General features: G+C 44.0%; 1 protein-coding gene across 3 annotated transcripts in view; it reads right to left on the bottom strand.

Moving 5' to 3' along the window:
- The window catches only part of INTS9 (integrator complex subunit 9), a 60,289-nt gene that overhangs the window by 22,402 nt on the left and 18,845 nt on the right, over positions 1 to 19,042 (bottom strand). For all 3 annotated transcript variants that reach the window (XM_033513128.1, XM_015622687.2, XM_033513129.1), the window contains 5 exons: positions 17,021 to 17,141; positions 15,205 to 15,339; positions 12,498 to 12,609; positions 7,077 to 7,257; positions 4,800 to 4,860 (listed from right to left, as the gene is read on the bottom strand). In XM_033513128.1, the coding sequence (XP_033369019.1) occupies positions 4,800 to 4,860; positions 7,077 to 7,257; positions 12,498 to 12,609; positions 15,205 to 15,339; positions 17,021 to 17,141 (610 nt within the window). The remainder of the gene's footprint in view (positions 1 to 4,799; positions 4,861 to 7,076; positions 7,258 to 12,497; positions 12,610 to 15,204; positions 15,340 to 17,020; positions 17,142 to 19,042) is intronic.

Genomic DNA, 19,042 nt, shown 5'->3' with positions numbered 1-19,042 from the left:
TATGCAGCATTCAGATCTTTGGGAAGATGTGAGAGCAGCACTGGATGTGGAGAGCAGTGAACAGCTCATTTCCCTGCCAAACCTCCACAAACGTTCACTGCTCAGCAACATAAAAGCTGTATTTTCTTCAAAGCATTATGGAGGCTTCAAATCCCCTCCTATTGCTTTGTAAAGAGACACAGGAGCTATAATCCAGTTTTCAGGAGCTCGTTGGTGATGATTCTTTTTTCATCTTTTCTTTTTATCTTGCCAGATCTTTTCTGATAAGTCTGGTGAGGCTTCAGAGCTCAGCTCACAATCCCTGACTCTCACAGGTGGACAGAACAGGGGTGAAAGGCTACAAAAACAAGTTTAGAGCCACTCTACTCACTCCAGTGAGAAAGCAGCTGGTGGATTTTAGTGTCTATAGTAAAGCCTCTTCTAATCACCCCATCAAAAATATACGGAGCTGAACTTGCAGAACAGGTCCAACAAAATTTCCCAACTCATTAAGGGGGACTGAGTTTGCAGTTTGGTTTGTGCAGGAGGGTTTTTTCTATCTCCAGATGAGATGGGGTGTGCAAACCTTTGCTGTGCCATGGCCAGACCTCCAGCCTGGGCCAAACCCAACGCCTGGCATTGAGCCAGCCAATATTTCCACAGTGGGCCTGGTTTCTGGGAAGCACAAGCAACATTCAGAGCATCTTTTTATAGAAAAAACAACTATTGACTGAAAGCTTAAGAGATAGGGGCTGGTAAAGTACTGAATCAAGAGTGAGAGCTGCGTTTTTCTGCAGTCCCAAATGGTTCTGTGCTTCCCTTTAAAGCTGGAGACTTGATTTACAGGGTCAGCAACTGCTGCTATAAACAGGATAAATCTCCAGAGCCTTTGTGTACATTTTGTTGAAGTGAGCCAAAATACACTGATATTTACTCTGTGTGTGTGTGTGTGTGTGTGCTCTGTATCCAAAATTCACAACAGATGTGGCAGCTATCAGGGAATGAGAGATGCATTCATTACTTCACCTCCCTCCATCAGATCAACACTAACAGGGGCTCAATTTTATCACAGAATATCCAGAGTTGGAAGGGACCCCCCATGGATCACTGAGTCCAACTCTATATGATAATATTTATAACATAATTCTATAAACCAAACCATAATACTCCACAATCACCTGGCTCCAGGTATTTATTTAAATATGTTATGCAGGAACTGGTAAATGGAGGAGGGAATAAAAGATGAAGAAGAGAAATGCTGGTATTTAAGACCACAAAATCAATATTACTCCCACCCTGGCTCTTTTTTGAGTCAGAAAAAAGAGTTTTTGCAGCCATTTCTCTTAGATCTTGCTAACAGAAACCCTAATAAGAGCACAGTAAATCCAAATCCTCCCTCCACTGGCAAATACTGATCAATACAAATTACCTCTCAAATTTTATTGTTGCAGACATTTAGAGGAGTCTGGATTCACTTAGGGCCTGAAATTGTCCGTGTAAAGATTGAACAGAGAGGAACAATTCAGCCACAACAATTGAGCCATTTCTTTATAAACATAAAGCCTCCACCTCCACAAAAGGGATGGGGCAGAGTGTAGAATCCATGGATCCTGTTAAAATGATCAAGGAGACCACTAATTCCTCATCTGGGGCTGTGCTGGGATGGGATATTCCCGTGTGGAATTTGGTAAGATACCACATGTTGGTTCTGGGATACCAGAATAACAAATCTAAGCTAAACAAATTGCTGGTTTATGCTCCACAATATTTCAGCAGGGCACTGTGGAGCTTCAGTCTGAGCCTATTTAGACAGTTGATCCTTGGATATAATGGATAGAGGGGCTTGGAAGTGAAAGTCACCCCCCTGCCTTGCCAGCCTGTGCTGACAAATATTTGGGATCTCCAGTTTTTGACTTTGCAGTCAGAGCAACTGCAAAGTAACACCTTTAAAAAGATCTTTTAGTTAGTGCAGCAATAAAAGGCTGCAGGAGAGACTTCAGCAAGAGCCTGGACACTCCATTCTCACTAACTTCAGCAGGAACTGATGTCCAAATCCATCCCTACAAACCTGGAGCACTTCAGCCCACATTCCTTGCTCCTAACGGAGGGAAAGTATTCCCTGTTCACTTAGACTAGGGAGCAAACTGCCACCACAAGAACTGTGCCAGGACTGTGTAGGAGGAGATAAGATGAACATCTACTGCTCCATTTAAGTGGAATTAAACAAGGAAGGAGAAATGTTTCAGGTTCTCTGCAGAGCTGAACATGTGTCTGGTTTTATTCAGCAGAGCAGAACAAGGAATGAGTTCAAAACACGCAACATAAATCATAAAACAAAAATTTCCATGCAGAGAGAATGCAAAAGCTTCAAACAACTGAGTGGAGAGGGTGAGGAGAAATAAAAATAGTAATTGTAAAGACAATGAAGATGCTTTTATTTACCCTCTTGTGACAGTAATAAAGGCATACTTAAGTGAAATGCCAAATACAATCTGATTAAAGGAAGGAATTATTCTGTTCTACTACACATCAGGCACTGCTGGAACTCATTGCTACAAGGGACAACATTGAGGATTTGGGGGATTTTTTGCCTTCTTTGTTTTTAAATCTTGCTGTTTATACAACTAACAGGAACATCAAATTTCAGGACCAGCAGCATGCTGGGCTGGGCTTGTTCTGTGGACAATTAGAAGCTTATTTCCTGGCCTGTCCCTCTCTGATGTATCATGCCAGGCATGTTATTAATGCTTCCTAAGAAGTAAGAGGCATGTCTGAGTAATTCCCTATTTTCCTCCAACAACTGAGCAGTTAAGCACATCTTTTCATGATGGGCAATTTCAGCACAGGTTACATTGCACAAGCCTAGCATTACTTTGAAAAAAGCCAAGCAATTCTCCACTAACAACCTCTCCAATAGAAACCATCATTCACTGTCTGCTTCTGATACTCATTAAAAATCCCCTGAAGTGCCAGTAAGCAAAGCTCTTGCCTGGGGGAGGGGGTTGTGGAGGCCCAGGGTTGTGCTGGGAAGAGGTTTTATGGATATTTCACACTGTGTGAATGAAATTCAGTGTCAGGTGTGAGATTTTGGAGATTTAACAAGGGACCCGAGGCACGTGCTGAGCACCGGGGGGGGCCCTGGCAGGGAGATCCTGTGGGATGCTCCATCCTGCACCTGGAACAGGCACGTTCCTCCCTCTGTGCAGGGAAGCTGAGCTGGGATCCACTGCTGGGAGGCCTTTCCTACATAATTACCCTGATCCACACAAGAAGCACAGAGCAGTTATTGCAAAGCTGTTCCAATAATTTGGCAAAATCTCACAATCAACAGGCCCCCGGAGAATATAAAACGTCCCAGGAATTAGAGGACAGAGTTATCACTCTATAAACATAAAGACCCATTGTATAAGATGGGTTAATTAAACCAGTCTTTGACAGCTGCATGTTTGGCTTCTCATTTTTGGATGGGTTTTCACTTAAATCTGCCAGTTCCAGTGAATATTGTAAACCAGAATGTGGGATGTCAGTGAATCCAATGACACTGTGCATCAACAAGGACACCCCAAAAAACAGAGATGGAGGGCAAGACAGAAAGCACGGCCAGCAGCAAGGCTGCAGAGCCTTGTACTCAGAGAATTTGGAATTGATTTATCAGTGGGAATGAATTTTTTGGTTATAAAGTAAGTGGTGAACAGGTGGCTTGCCCTGCAGTCCACATTATTCTTGGTAACAGATTATACATAATTCACTGCACATCCTGCTTGAAACACATTCAAGCATCTGGAAAGAGTGAGGGCTCCTGGTCAGATCCTACTCCCAACAACGCCTTTGAAGCACCTACAGATGATGGATATGATGGCTAATGGCAATTTCCAGAACAAGTCCCTGGATGAGATATCTCAGAGGAAAAAATACACCAAGTGTCTGTAAAAACATTGAATTTCTGGGCTCTTAAACCTGCCATGGCCACTCTGCACATCTCATTGAACAGTCTGGACCACAGCAACTAAAAGAGCCAGGTTTCTGCATGTCCCAAGGGGCTCAGTGGCTCACAGGAGTAGGATTTAGCTAAAATTCTCTGTCCTGTTTCTTCCTTTCCCAGCCTGCCTCTTGTTTACTTCGGTGGGAAAGCTACCTGTTCCCAGGGGAGAATTTCCTGTCCTGATACGTGAGGTAACTTTGAAGGCACCAGTTATATTTACTGTCTGCTTGGCTAAAGCATCTCCTCAAATTTTAATTTTGTTGCAGGGAAATCCTCCAAATTTAGGAGCCTCATTCCTCTTTGCTTCATTACAATACTCAAGTAATTTCATTTGAAATTGCCACGGACAGCACTGAGTACTGCAAACTTTAAATTTTGATATCAAAATCTCTCTTTCAAGATACCATTCCTCCTGCAGCAGACATGGTGTCTGCTTCAGTGAGGGAGGAAGGAGCTGGCATGACTAAGCTGTCTCTGATAACAAGCTCTTAGTTTCACAGACTTGGAAATAAACTGCTTGGACAAAGGGAATGCTCGTGGTTGCAGTTGATAAGAGCAAACATCCCACACCAGATCTCCTTCTGTGGGGGAAGGAGTGAGCCAGGCCAGCCTGTGCAAGTGATAGGCTGGAATAAACAGGGTAATTTTGGAGTTTAGGGAACACCATCACTCATTCCTCCCCCACGCTCCCAAATTCATCACAGAAAGCAAAGGAAAGAAACACGTTTATGAAAAATTAAACAAAATTTAACCAGCTGTAGAAGGGTTCATCAGAAAAACAACAGCTACCCTGTGTGGACTGTGATCCAGAAAGCGAACAAGACCATGGTTAACTCACCTCAGCGTGGGGAAAAGGAGGTTCTGGAAGATACACCTTTGTTTGTTTGTTATGACACAACCTTTAAAAGAAAAGGAAATCAGCCAGAGTTAGAGGTGCAGCACATCCTGCAGCATCTGCTGCCATCTACTGTTACACTTTTGGAGAAAACTGGTTTGGATCTGAGGCACCAGGTGCAAAATCACCCATTTGTCCTGTTGCTGCCAGACATTCTGGTTGGAGGTCCTGCACCTACAGGACACAACCCCTCAGTCCCAGCAGGATCACACCGAGAAGCTGCAGGGCAGCTGGAGGTAATTCTGTGCACACTGGAACTGCACACTCTGCTGCTCAAGATAAATCTGTAACTCTGCATCCACAGCGGTTCCTCATCCACATCTCAGCAGCTTCTGCAAAGCCAAATCATCTGTCAACAGAAAAATGCCACTTGCTTCATCCCACTTCTCGGCAGTGGCTTGGTCCTTTTGCTCATTCTAATCTAATTCTCTAATTCCCCTGTGTGTTTCATTATTGCAGTTCAGTGTTGGTGAGCTGCCTCTCCCCACGGCCCAAGGCTCACTGTGACCTGGCATTTTCCATCAATCACTTTTATCTTTAAAACAGATATTGAGAGCTGTTGATGAGCTCTACCCAGACTCCTGATTCATCCTATTACAGCAGCTAAAAAAAGCTGTTTGTCAGAGGTCTGGGTGACTTTACAATGATCTGCAGTGACACTGTCCTGGTGGCTTTTCTGGGAAGCACTGCCTGGCTCACACTTGCACTTTATTAAAGAAATATGAGCCTGGGTCAAACTAATTTTGATAAAGTCTAAGAGGCACTAAGAGCAAGGCATTTCCTTTAGCTGAGTAAAGGGTATAATATCAAAGGCTGGAATCCCTGAATATCAGCCACAGTTCTGACCCCAAAATTCTATTTTACAGATGTTCACCCTCTGCCTCCATTTCCATGTAAATCCACCAGATTTCAATCCTCTTTACAATTCTCCTGAGGGATCAATTACCACAAGATTTCCAGGACCTGTCTTTTCTTTCCTGAACTCCAAAATCTGGAGAGGAAGAAGAGGAGAGCTACCTTATTGTATTTAATATTCTAGAGCATGTCTCCATTGGTAAGAATTTGGGAAGAGTTCCAAGTGGTTGGGTTCTGCTTTCCAGGGCTCAGAATCACAGAATGGCTGAGGTTGGGAGGAACCTCCTGAGATCACCAAGTCCAAGCCCTGCTCAAGCACTCTCAGCAGATAGTGATCCAGGACTGTGTCCAGTTGGATTTTGATGTCTCCACAGCAAAATCTCCTGAGATCTCTCTGCACAGAGGCTGCAGTGTTTCACAGAATCATGGAGTGGAAGGGATCTGAAAGATCATTCAGTTCCAACCCCCTGCCATGGGCAGGGACACCTTCCACCACCCCAGGTTGCTCCAAGTTCCATCCAACCTGGCCTTGGACACTTGCAGGGGTGGAGCAGCCACAGCTTCTCTGGGCACCCTGTGCCAGGGCCTGCCCACCCTCACAGGGAAGAATTTCTTCCCAATATCCCACCTAACCCTGCCCTCTGGCAGTTTAAATCCCCTACCCTGATGGAATTCCACCTGTTTTGATTTGTTCTGTGAGCAGGCCCTGCTGAACAGACTGAGCCCTCACCATCATTACTTTCCATCAGGTGTTTCTACTTAAGGCTGAGATCCTCCTGAGCTTTCTGCTCTCCAGGCTGGAGAGCCCCAGCTCCCTCAGCCTCCCCTCATCTCCATGGCCCTGTGCTGGCCTCATTCCAGAAATCCCACATCCTTCTGGTTCTGGGGAGACCAGAACTGCACAGAACACCATCCATGTGGCCTCAGCTGAACAGAGCATGATCTCCTCTCCTGACCTGCTGCCTCTGCTCTGCCTCAGGCAGCCCAGGACACCCATGGCCTTTTCTTGCCATGGCTCAGCAACATTAAGCCTTAAAACTCTATTTTGCTTGGCCAGGGACATCATGGTAGAATCTGGGGGTGCTAAGACTCGCAAACAAACACAGCTAAAACTGTGACTCAAGTCAGGAACATAATTTACTCATTAGGGTAAGCACCAAAAGGCAGAGATTGAGTTTGCACATTCTATAGGAAATGATCCTAATTATAGAACATGTTCTCTCACACACACCCACCCCCTGGTGACTCCAGGAACGTGTTCACAATCCTAACCAGGTGTATTTTAGAATCTGTCAGGTAGAGATAACCTGCACCTGCCTCTTCCCACAGCTGAGGCTGCACTTGGGGCTGCCCTGGAACACCTACCACTCGGCAAAGATCTGGGAGAACTCCAGGGAGCTGTTGGCAACAGGTGAGATGAAATAAAAGGGGACATTGGAGAGTCCTGCAGAGTCAATGTACTGATAGAGACACTCCAGCAGGTCGTAGATCACTCCAGAGGGGTAACAGGGAACCAGGACATTGCCTCCATTCCGGACAGTCATCGCTAAGGGAGACACAACGAGACAAATCAACTCACTGAGTTCGTATTTAAACTTTCAATCAATTCCTTTCATCCAAATATTATATAAACCAGCTTTTGCATGAATTAGCACAACACATTATGCACATGGGTTGGGAAGAAAACCTCTGATCATTAAATACATTTATTTCCTGCCTTCTCCAGGCTCAATGGAGCCATTCTACTCCTTTAGCTGGGGGCACATGACAGTCTGAGCACATGGAAAACTCCTGACAGGAGAGGGCAGCCGTGCATTGGCACAGGAGGATAAAGGAGTGACACAAACCACCTCACCATCAAAATAAACCCTGTTCCATCTCTCAGCTGCCTCCAGACAGGAAGGACAACAGCTCCCAGGTCTCAGCCAAAGGCACTGCAGATGGTGAGCTGTTCAGCACTTGGATTTCAGATGAAAAGCCAAAAGTGTGGTTATTTCGAACAGCCCTCAGAGCCAGAAATGGTTGATGGAATGTTTGTCCTTTTTAAAAACTCAAAATTTTTCTGTCCTTTCTGTATAACAAGAGCAATTTCCAACTTGCAGGCAGTGTGGGACTAGATAAAAATGAGGAGAAGAAAAAGGAAATATAGATTTACTCTGTAACAGACAGATCTGAGTACAACAGCAAAAGCAAACAGAGCAAACATCACATTCTTTTGGCAGAATGAATTACAAAAACACTGCACCTTCTGGGAAAGGAGAAATACTTTGTTCAGCTCAGTGAGCAATTTCACCTGTGGTCATGGGGTAAAACCATCCACTGCTGTTAACTGCAGTGCAGCAGCAGTTACATCATGCACCAAGCATTCCACAAAAGGCTGTGGAAGAGCCTGAAAATACAAATATTGCATCCCCCTCCCCAGATCACTTTATTGACTTCCAATTTCTTGCTGAGCTTTGTTGGGGTATGGATTTAGCACCTGAAGGGTCTTTTTGCCCCTGATGGGGCAAAACCTTCCTCAAGGAAGATTTTTTCTGGCTGAATGTTTAAGTTTTATGGAGTTCAGGGAGATGCACAGCCTAGTAGGATTTTTCACATGCATTTGTGGTTGTTTTACTCCTTGCAGCAGTCAGTGCCTCTGACACGGTGCTATCAACAACTGCTGATCAAAGGCCCTTTGTTTATCACTTATAATACAACTGCAGGGTAGTGGATTTATTTCTCCAGGCCATATACAAACTATACCATCCAAATATTTGTGGAGATGAACAGCAATCATTCTCATTTGTCCAGAACTCGAGATGTTCCCAAACATCCCAGCAATGTGTGACATTATCCCCCTCACATGGGCAAATCTAAACTATCCCAGCTGTAAACAGGATGTGAAGAGAGCAATGGGGAGGTTAAGAACAACATTTTCAAAGCCATCTGGAGGTGGAAGTTGAGGCTGTGGCTCCAGGACCTGAATTTACACTCAGACATCACACACCCAAAAATTTTGCAGAGGAAAGGCAAGTACCTACACCCACTGCAGCAGGACTGGTGCACAGGCCAGGGATAGGATACAAAATAGAGGTTAAAGAATGTGTCAGGCCACAAAAAACTTGAGTTCCATTCCTTTGTGGTGCTTTGACTGGGTGCCCACCAAAGCTCCTCTATCACTCAGCTGGACAGGGGAGAAAATGTAACAAAAAGCTTGTGGGGAGAGCTAAAACCAGGGGGAGATCACTGACTAATTACCATCCTGGACAAAATGGACTGGTGGAAATTACTTTTATTTATTATACCTCTCTCCACAGGGTAGAGGCCTGGCCAGGACCCTGCTCCAGTGTGAGCTTCCCAGGGGGTCACAGCCTCCTTCAGGCATCCCCCTGCTCCAGAGTGAGGTCTCCAGGTGGATTTCTGCACCCTCCTGGGCCCCCATGGGCTGCAGGGACACAGCTGCCTCTCCCTGGGCTCCACCCTGGGCTGGAATCTCAGCCCTGGTGCCTGGAGCAGCTCCTGCCTCTTCCTCCTCACTGCCCTGGGGGTCTGCAGGGCTGTTCCTCACTTATCCTCACTCTCCTCTTCCCTGGCTGCAACTGCTCCTGCACAGTAACTTCTTTCCCTCTCCTCACTGTTATCCCAGAAGTGCTGCCACCTCTGATGGGTTTGGCCTTTGCCAGCAGTGGGTCCATCCTGGAGCCAGCTGGGATGGGGGAAACTTCTGGAAACTCCTACAGGAGCCATCCCTGTAGCCCTACACTACCAAAACCTGCCAAACCCAATAGAGCCTGGATTCCCAGCTCTCCCTTCCCCACAGCCACTGGTTCCCTGGAAACCTCAATCCCCCTCTGCTGAAAACAAGCACAAGTTCAAGATTCCTGGGGCCACAGAGGAAATAAGGGAGGGTAAAGTCTTGGAGGAGATTCAGCCTGAGTTTGTCCCCAGCAAAACTGCAGAGCTGGTGAGCAGTAATGGATATAAAATCCCAATCCAGGGAGTGGAGAATGATTCCAGCCAGGTGCCCACCAGGCCAGGGATGCACAAAGGGATAAGAATCACCTCCCAGCTTCTGCAAAACAGGAGTGGAAACCTTTCCAAGAACATTGCTTTCCACACAAGCAGAAGGTCCAGTCTGGCTCTCTGCAGTCCTACAACAACTTTTCAGAGTTGTCAGTAAGAGGACACATCTCTCTGAAAGTTGTTTAAAGCCCAATTTATCTTGGTGACTGATGGATGCTCTCTCCTGATGAAAGTTGTATAATAATCTTGGCATTTCAAATTTAGTCTCCTTCAGCAGCAGCTCCATAACAAGTTGTTCAATTTGCAGCTCACAAAGAGATCCTTGCTTCCCCAACAGCTGCCACCACAAGGTCGAGTTGGCACCTAAAAAGCAAACTGTGCTCTTTTCTGCTCTCCATAAACACACACAGCCTCACACTCACACAAAATATCACCAACTGTCCCCACAGACAGACTGGCAGCTTTGCTGCTGGTGCCCAAGGCGATGTGGAGATAAAATTGCTCTCCTTGAGCTGCAGAGTGCTGGAGCAGCAGGGCTGAGCAGGGAAAAATGGGGCTTGGGGTGAGCTGAGAGGAAGCTGGAGGTGGGACAGAGTGTGGGGAGGAAATTGTGTGTGCCTTGGGAATCCTGGGAGTCAGGGCTGCAGCTCCACATGCTGGGGATGAAAACAGAGATCCACGTGGAATTTTCACACTTGCATTTCTGTGCTTCACATCCCTCCTTCACAAGCATGCTGGTACCTCCTCATACACACTTCTGGTGAATTTTGCTCTCCTTTAGAGATTTCACCATGAGTATTCCGAGCTGCTTGTGCACTCCCTTGAACATTTTGGAAGTGAGAAAACACAGGTGAGAACTACTGTGCTCTGCCTGACTACTCAATTGCTTTTCCCAGCAACCCATTGCTTTTGGACTTTTTTAAATATTTGAAAGAAAACTGAGTCTCTATTTTCCTGATGTTGGGTAGATAAATACAGCTGGTATCATGTAAAAGACAGCCCTAAACTGCATTAATATTGAATTATTTAATTTCTTCAGACTGCTGGTTTTTGGCAAGTACCACTCAAATTCCAGATTCTTACAATGGCATTATTTTAAGCATGTATCTTCCTTTGGTCTTTAATGATTTTTCTCATTTCTCTGAGTTTGTCTCCTTCAAGATGGAGGCTGGCTTGAGGACCTGCAAACCCCTGAAAATAGTTCAGAATGTTTCTGTAAACCAGAACAAGTTGTGCAGACAAACAGCCACCTGCACTGACACATGTAACACGTTTATTTATACACAGTCAGCTTGTGGATTCTGCTTTGGCCCAACTACAGCTCTAAGACTTTAATTTGTAAATGCATTTTAATTAATAGTCTCACTACTGTTTACTCAGTGTGATAGGAGGGGATTGTGCCACCGTCTCCCAAGGGGACAGTGACCACCATGAAGGTCCAGGAGGGACAGAGAAGGGCAGCACATCTGGATTTACCAAAACAAGGTCACCAGAGCTCATCTGTGGCAGCTCACAGGGTAATGAAAATCACAATGTTTAAAAACAATGAAAACATAGGTGAAATAGACACACAAATGTAAAAACACACATTTAGGAAAGGAAGTCTCAGGTGTTAACACAGCTTCAAGGGGAGGTTGAACAAAACCACTCTACACAATCACATCTAATTCAGGAAATTCCTGAAATAAAAGACTTAAAAGATCATGAGAGGAAAGTATCCCAGAATTTCACCCTGCTCTCCTACTCTTCTTCAGGCATCTGCACACAGTCCCTCTTGGAGCCAGGATGTTGGCAGAGAGGATCTTCAGTAAAACCCATGATTATCATTCTTATAAAATGCCAAAATGTGCTCTATTAACAGATATTTAGGATCATTGAGTGGGTTGGGTTGGAAGGGACCTCAGGGATCATCCATGGGCAGGGTCCCATTCCAACAGACCAGGAATTCAGTCTGATTTAGGTTTGTCATGTCTTTTGGTAACCTTTTTCAGGATCCTCCTCCTATCATGAGCTTTTTAATTTTATTTGTAAAAAGCAGAGACTTTAAAGGGAAGATCTCTGATAAAAGAACAGGCAACATAGAGCAGGACAGACATGGAAAAGTGGTTTGATGAAAGAAGCATGAGAGCACAGAGGAACTGAGCAGGGGGAAGGGGAGAAAAGGAGAGAACAGCACTGGATGTGACATTCCAAAGAGGCTGGAAAATGCTGCCATTCACACTGCTATCACAGCTTTGCAATTATCAGCTTTTCCAGCTGTGAAAGCGTCTGATTAGGTTTTATATTTCTGGGGGTCTATAAATATATCTTGACTTTTTTTTTTTTAAACAGAGATTATGCTGTTTGCTTTTGATATATTTAAAAGTCAGGTGTAAGAAGGGAAGCAGATGTGCTTGTTTTCAAAACTGGAAGTCATAAAAAAGCATGTAAAGATTTTACTCTGGCTGATACACAGGAAGGAAACAGTAATATTTCAGCTGGGAACAATATCCACGTAGCCTGTTGGCAGCCAAGTGACATACTTAGCAAACCAGGAGCAGCAGATGATTAAATCTCATTATACCTGTTCCATTCCAAAACATTTTAGGTACAACTTGTGTCTCTCCAAGCACTTACTGTATTAATGACATCAGGAGCACATCGTAAAATCTAAACAGGTAGTTTTATGCCAGGAGCTATAGCTGGACAACTTATTCAATTCCAGGAATCTCAGAATTATTTCCCACCCAAAGCCATGAATAACATGATAAAAGAGGCAGGAGATTTCTCTCAGTGACCTACCCAGGTTGCTGCAGAACTCTCCCACCATTCCATCGGGGTTGGCAGTGGGGATCTGGGTCAGCCCTGTCAGGATGAGAACGTCGCTGTTTTTAAGAGAAGCCTGGTCCATGGGCTGGAACAGAGCAGAGGGAAATGAAATCAGGAATGGGAGTTTCTCCATAATAGACACAGTCACCAAACATTTCACACTCCACACTCCTCCATCTGTGGAAATCTAACTTGTTTTATACTGGTATTTTATTAAAGAAGAATGAAAATGCAAACCCATTTCTCTGCATTAGCAAACAGAAAGTAGATACTCAGAAATTAGACATTTGTCTAAACAAATATTCTTGATATTGAAAATGTAGCATGATCCAATCTTGATAATGTAAAACCCAATTCTCTCTCTACAGATGGTGAAAAGGTAACTTTGAGTCTTACTCTGGGTTGGGATGCCCTTCCCACAGCTACTGATTAAGCAAAAGTGGGCAAGCTGTGTGGTATTTTATGGTTATTTACTCTCAATAAACAACTCTCTGCAGTCTCACCAACCAGGAAAGACTCCTGCCAGAAGAGACAGATGAAGAGATTTCCTCTGCTGAATCTCCAAGACCACTGTAAGGTCAATTCCCCTGCTCACAGCTCTCCAGAGCCATTCTGAAGCAGTTGAGAAGGACCCTGCTCTGTTAAACATGCAGGGGAATTTCCTATCAGCTCTGAGAGGAGTTTAAAGTGTGTGCCCCCTCGTAGGATCACACCTGACACCTGAGATTTATCACAATCTTTGACTCTCTCCAGTGTGTCAATGGAAATGAAATGCCAATAATGCAATAAAAAATAATATGGAATCTGCCTGTGATAATGTACATAATGATTATGGCATATTAGATCCACATAATTTCAGGTGCCATTGCACTGAGAGGGCCTGCATTGATTTTTGTGGGTTAATGTAAAGAAAATGTCTTAAAAGGCTTTTAGTGACATGTCTGAACCTGTGCTGTCAACTCCTGTTCTCTGCTTCAGTGGCAACGGTGTCAATTCCAGCCTCAGGAGAGGGGGAGGAAAAATTTCAATGGAAACCATCTGCCAGCAGAACAGGGAACAGTCAGTGGTGCCAGGCCTAAATCCCAATTCACTGGAAAAGCAGCTCTGGATATGTTCAAAGCATATCCTTTTTTAAAACAAATGCAGTGACTGTTTTCACACTCTGCTAAAAAACATGGGAATTTCATGATGAACTTCTCATTATGATCCAATGGAGAACCAGGACAGAAAAACAACTTTTCACTCCCTAAGAAATGATTTGTTGCTCACAATTCTGACTCTGTGCCACTTGAGATACTGTTATCACTACATATTGTCTGTCAAACATCAAAGAGATGATGAAGAGCTGGTTGGAAGCTCCCAAAACCCACATACAGAAACACCAGATTGTAGCAGCCTGTGCTGGTGCTCACAGGGATTAACCCCAGGACAAAAACTATCCATTGTCTTCAAAAAGCATCTGGAAGCAAATGCAAGACAATGATGATATGAGGTAACATCTGTGATGTGGTAAATAACAAGGAAAGTACAAACTGAATGTGATTTTAACTATCTGTTACACTATTCTTTCTGAAGATGTGCCCATGAGCAGTTCACTCACACCATTCTCTGCCACTGGGACTGAATTTCCTTAAAAGCAGAGGTTTTACCAGAAGCTTCCAGAGAAACGTTCACCTCTGGAGAGTGATGAAGCCTGGCCAGTCTGACCTGATAAACTGAATTGTATTTCACGTCAGTGAAGAGAAAACATTCTCAGTTACCAAATTACTTCGTACAGGGCAAAGTTTCACCTCACAGAAATATCCCATTCACACATTGTTAAATACTGCTGCTCCTTCTCTAGGAGGGGATGAGAGCACAGCCCAGGATGGAATGAGGCTGATGTGAAATGGGGATTTAGAGGCTCCGATACATTTTGTGCACCTAAGGATGGCCCTCCTATTAAGGATCATTTCATCTACTGTAGTTTCTCAGCTGAGAACAAGCTTTTAAGTGAGGGATGCTCAGAAGCAAAGCTCTCCAGCAGACACCCACCTTGGGGGAAATCACTTACTGATCAAAAACCTGACACATCTTCTAAATTATTTTTAAATACCTCCTGCAATAATGCTTTTAACTATTTTGACAACTTCTGAAGCGCACGGCACTGCAAACTTCAAGCCTTTCTTTGCACTAAGAATTTATGGATCTAGAGAGAATTAATTTACTGGAAATTACATCTACAGCACTATAAAGACTTTGCCCTTAGCAGAGCAGGGTGGAAAAGTTGGCAGCCACTGAGCTATCATTCCTCCTAAGGAAGGATGTTTCAGAAGTGATATAAAGCAGTCTGTGAACTGTCTGTGAAGATTCTTCAGTCAAATATGGATTTTTTAAAAAAGTCACTAATGCTCTTTTGTTTAACTCTGTTGAAAATTTCCTCTTTAAAGTGAAAGACAATTCCACAGTTTTAAGTGAACATCAAATCATCAGTAACAAAGAATTTTAGTTATCTTTCCCTCATAGCTATTGATACCTGTAATTTGTCAGGGTATGTCTTATCAATGCCCATTAAATCCAGGCACTACTAACACGGTTACCTTCAAGTGGCTTTTATCCTAAACCTGATGCCAGCTGGAATAGCCCCTTTTTTTTTGGAGCAAAATTTCCTCCTAAAGACTAAGAAAATCAGGGGCTGTACCTGAGGGTGTGTTGTAAGCAGAGAAGATCCTGAAACATAAGAAACTTTTTCATAGTGTGACTGGATAATCCAGTTGGAACTCCCAAGAGCGTAGCCCGAGCTCAGAGGGGTGACCTGCACAGCACCAAACAGCTCCTGAAACACAGTGAGAGACATTAACTTGACAGAGCCACAAAAGAAATCAGGACAGGTCATTTTATCATCAGTGATAGGAGTTTTAAAATCAGTTCTGCTGCTCAAAGCCTTTATGAAGCTGTTCTGCTGTGAATTACATCTGCTGGTTTTACCCACCCATGTCTAGCAGGACACACACTCTGAGAAAAGCTTTTCCTGAGGCAGGGCCTCCATAAAGTCTCTCTTCCATGAGAATTTTATGGCATCTGAGTTCACACTGAACAAGAACACCTCAAAATGAAGGAATCAACCAGGGTCTTGATCCTCTGCCCGCCTCTGCTGGACTGAAGAAGTTTGTGGGAGCTTTGTATCTTTGAAGACTCTATTCTCCTTTAGTCAAATTAAATTGGTAGAGAAGGAAGGTCAAGTACTTCTATATTGATATGAAACTCTGCTTGAGTTGCAAATTTTACTGTGCAAAACAAACTTAACCTCAAACTCACTCGCTTTCTAACTTTATTTCTTCCTAAATGCTTCTTGCTGTTGATTTAGCAACAACACCCTGCAAACTCAATTCACATTTTAGTTTCAGTGTAAGCAACCTGACAGTTGCCTCCTTCCCTGGTGTCATTAGGAATTGTATTCCTTCATCTATACCCAGGAATGTGGAATACTTGTTTAGAGAAAGGAAAATAAACCTTCATGTACTCCCTAATGTGATCCACCTTCTGGTTACTGAATAATAGAATAAGCATCTGATTCATGCAATACTAATGATTTTTTTAGTATTTTAATACATATTTGGATGCCTTGAAAAACAAGGCAGGGAGCCTTGTATTCCTCAGAGTGTATAAGCTAAGGCTCTAAAGTTTGATTATTTGCAAAGTTAGCTTTGGGAAGAGAAAAAATATGTCTTTTTTTCCACAGTAAATATAAAAGAATGATTGGCTCAGATGCACAGATCTAAAATTAGGGGAGATGCAGCCACACTGTGAGGACAGTCAAAAATGAACTGTGACAATCCATGGATAATGAGGATTCACAACTTACTTTAACTTGTATTTTTATTTTTTATGGCCTCTGAGCAGCAAAACTATGTATCATGGTTCAAACAAGAGCAGGGATCATGGCCCACATGCTGCCTACAATCTCTGTGAGACGTGCAGACTATGGAATTGTTGGTTCAGTTCATTCTGGAAACTACACTGGATTATAGTCAACAGCATTACAGACAATAACTGTTAGCTGGGAGCCTTGGGAAAGGAGTTTCTGAAGTTCACATTGAACCATTAGGTTTTGTTTACAATCCCTAATTTACAGTATGAAACAAAGTGGAGGCTTAAAGCACTCAAAAGATTCCCAGAAGTGAGATAGGGGAGCTGGGAAGGGGATGTGGCTTAGAGACAGAGAGGATACATTCACTCCCTGCATCCTCCCAGCTCTCAGTGGGCCAGCCATCAGCTCCAAATTTGAGGGCACGCCGCCTTAAAATTGGCCTCCCCAAGGAAGAGAAGAAACAAATGGATATTCCCTGATTTCACCAAACAAGAGCCCTTCCTGGGAGGCCGACTGAAGGGCAGTCTGTGCAATCCTGTCTTGCTTGCCTAGACCAGGGTAACTGGGTCCAGCACAGAATTTAGAGAGGAAAAAGCTGGGGAACAGCTGTTGGCGTTGCCCTGAGGGCAGCTGTCCAGGTACTCACGATTTTCTGGGAATAGCCCACCAGCTGGATCTTGCTGAGGGCTGCATTCACCTCTGGCATGGTGTAGCACTTCCTCCACATGGACACCTCCACCGCGTCCTTCAGCGGGGCCGGCAGCAACCTGCGAACACCAGCGGGATGTTCTGTGGGATCCAGAACAACCTGGTGCTGGACCAGCTTCTACAACCATTTACATTCTCCAGATCTTTGATTTTACCCTTTTCAATTTTTATTTTCATTGTGGCTGGTACTTCAAAGTGAGGAGCAAGACTTTCTGCCTGCTGAGGAGCAGAGCCCTGCTTCCCAATCTGCCTCTCCCTGAGGATTGCTCTCTTCCTGCTCTGCTTGTTGCTGCTCTGCCCAGCCCTTGCATCAAAGAAGTAGCTGTGATCAAGGTGTTATCACAACTCCTGGGGTATTTTCACCACTGATGAAAGGTGCTGGCTGATCTGAGATGTCAGCATGAAATGCATCCCCAGTATTGGGCTCTTGGATCGGTGTCTATTTTTCATATCATAATAATCTGAATAATACCCTAATAATCTGAAACCTAATCTGAATAATACCCTAATACTAATCTGAGTAATACCCTAATAATCTGAAACCTAATCTGAATAATACCCTAATAATCTGAAACAATCTGATGATTAAAGTACAGTTACCAGAGCATGAGCAGGAATGGCTCTGCCCTGATTTCTGCCACTGGTCTCTTCCAAGAGCACATGTCCCTGCAGGTCAGCTTCTCTGCCTTCAATCCCACTTCCCTTCCGAGTGCCCTGGCAGGGACAGACGAGCTGACACTGCAGAGCTCTTTGAAATCCCCTCCACGGAAGTATTTAAGATGTTTTACACCAAAGAAAGATCCATCCATTCTTCTCCTCGCAGACATTGCAAGTCAGCTGGCCAGCGTTGTCAAGGGAAGAAGTGAACTATAATGTCACAGGCTGGAAGAGGGATGGCTAACTTCTGGGAAATAAATCTTCCTTAGCAACATGAACTGAGGCAGGAAGCAGCACAGCTGCCAAATGCGTAAGAAGAATAGGATTTTTTAATTTTTTGGCATAATATTTGGGATTTGAATATCTGAGACATTACTTGAGTTATGGTTTTTTGCAGACATTATTTAAAATAGGATTTTTTAATTTTTTTTTTTTGTATATTAAACCAATGCTAAATCAAAGGCTAATTCAAACCATTTTCCAAAGATTTATGGAAATTGGTCAAGTTTCTTTGATCAATTTGTTTAAAGGAATTTAATTTATTGTTATATCTACTAGGTCAGTGAACTCCTCCATAATTTAAGATACTGAAGAAAGGATTAAGGGCAGCTCTTGCCAAGACCACAGCACAGGTCGAGAACGATAACTGTAATTCCAGCACACGCTGGCTGAAAGCAGCCTGTGCTTCAGGAAACAAACAAAGCCTTCAAGGTCTTTTTTGGGAAGTCATAAGCAACAAAAGGCCACACAATGTGGAGAGTTGTCCACCACTGCACTGAAGCAAATTGCCTGTAAAAGCCTTTAACCTACCATAAGAAGCATTTAGTGTTGGATGCTTTCAGGAGCTTCTCTTCTGGGAAGAGGAAAATGTTTCTCCAGGTAATGGAGAAAGTGGGGAATTGTCCTTGGTGACTGAAGGAAGTTTCTCTTAGCTTTGACTGTGGCTACACTGAAAATCCTCTGATCCCTGGCAGAGACCAGAGGCACAAGTCTCCAGTGGTTTCGTGAAGGTGAATGGCCATGAGGTGCTTGTCCCTCAGATGTGCCCCTGTCAGCATTCAGTCTGTCAACTCACTTCTAAAATCCCTACAGAGTTACCACAGGATATTTTGTGGTCTGGAGTAAATCTGCTGCCTATCATGTAGGTAACATCCTGTTAAGGATCACCTCACAACAACCAGACATACGAGGGCAACTGCTGGGACAGCCACAAACAGGGAGGTACCACAAATCCACTTGGTTGAGGATACAAAATTCGTGCTCAAAAAACTCAGGGATTTGTATTCTTCCCTGGGACCTGCAC

The sequence above is a fragment of the Parus major genome, chromosome 3 (assembly GCF_001522545.3).
Source record: "Parus major isolate Abel chromosome 3, Parus_major1.1, whole genome shotgun sequence".
Classification (NCBI taxonomy): Eukaryota; Metazoa; Chordata; class Aves; order Passeriformes; family Paridae; genus Parus; species Parus major.
Note: the sequence above shows the minus strand (reverse complement) of the source record. Positions and strands in the feature narration are given on the sequence as shown.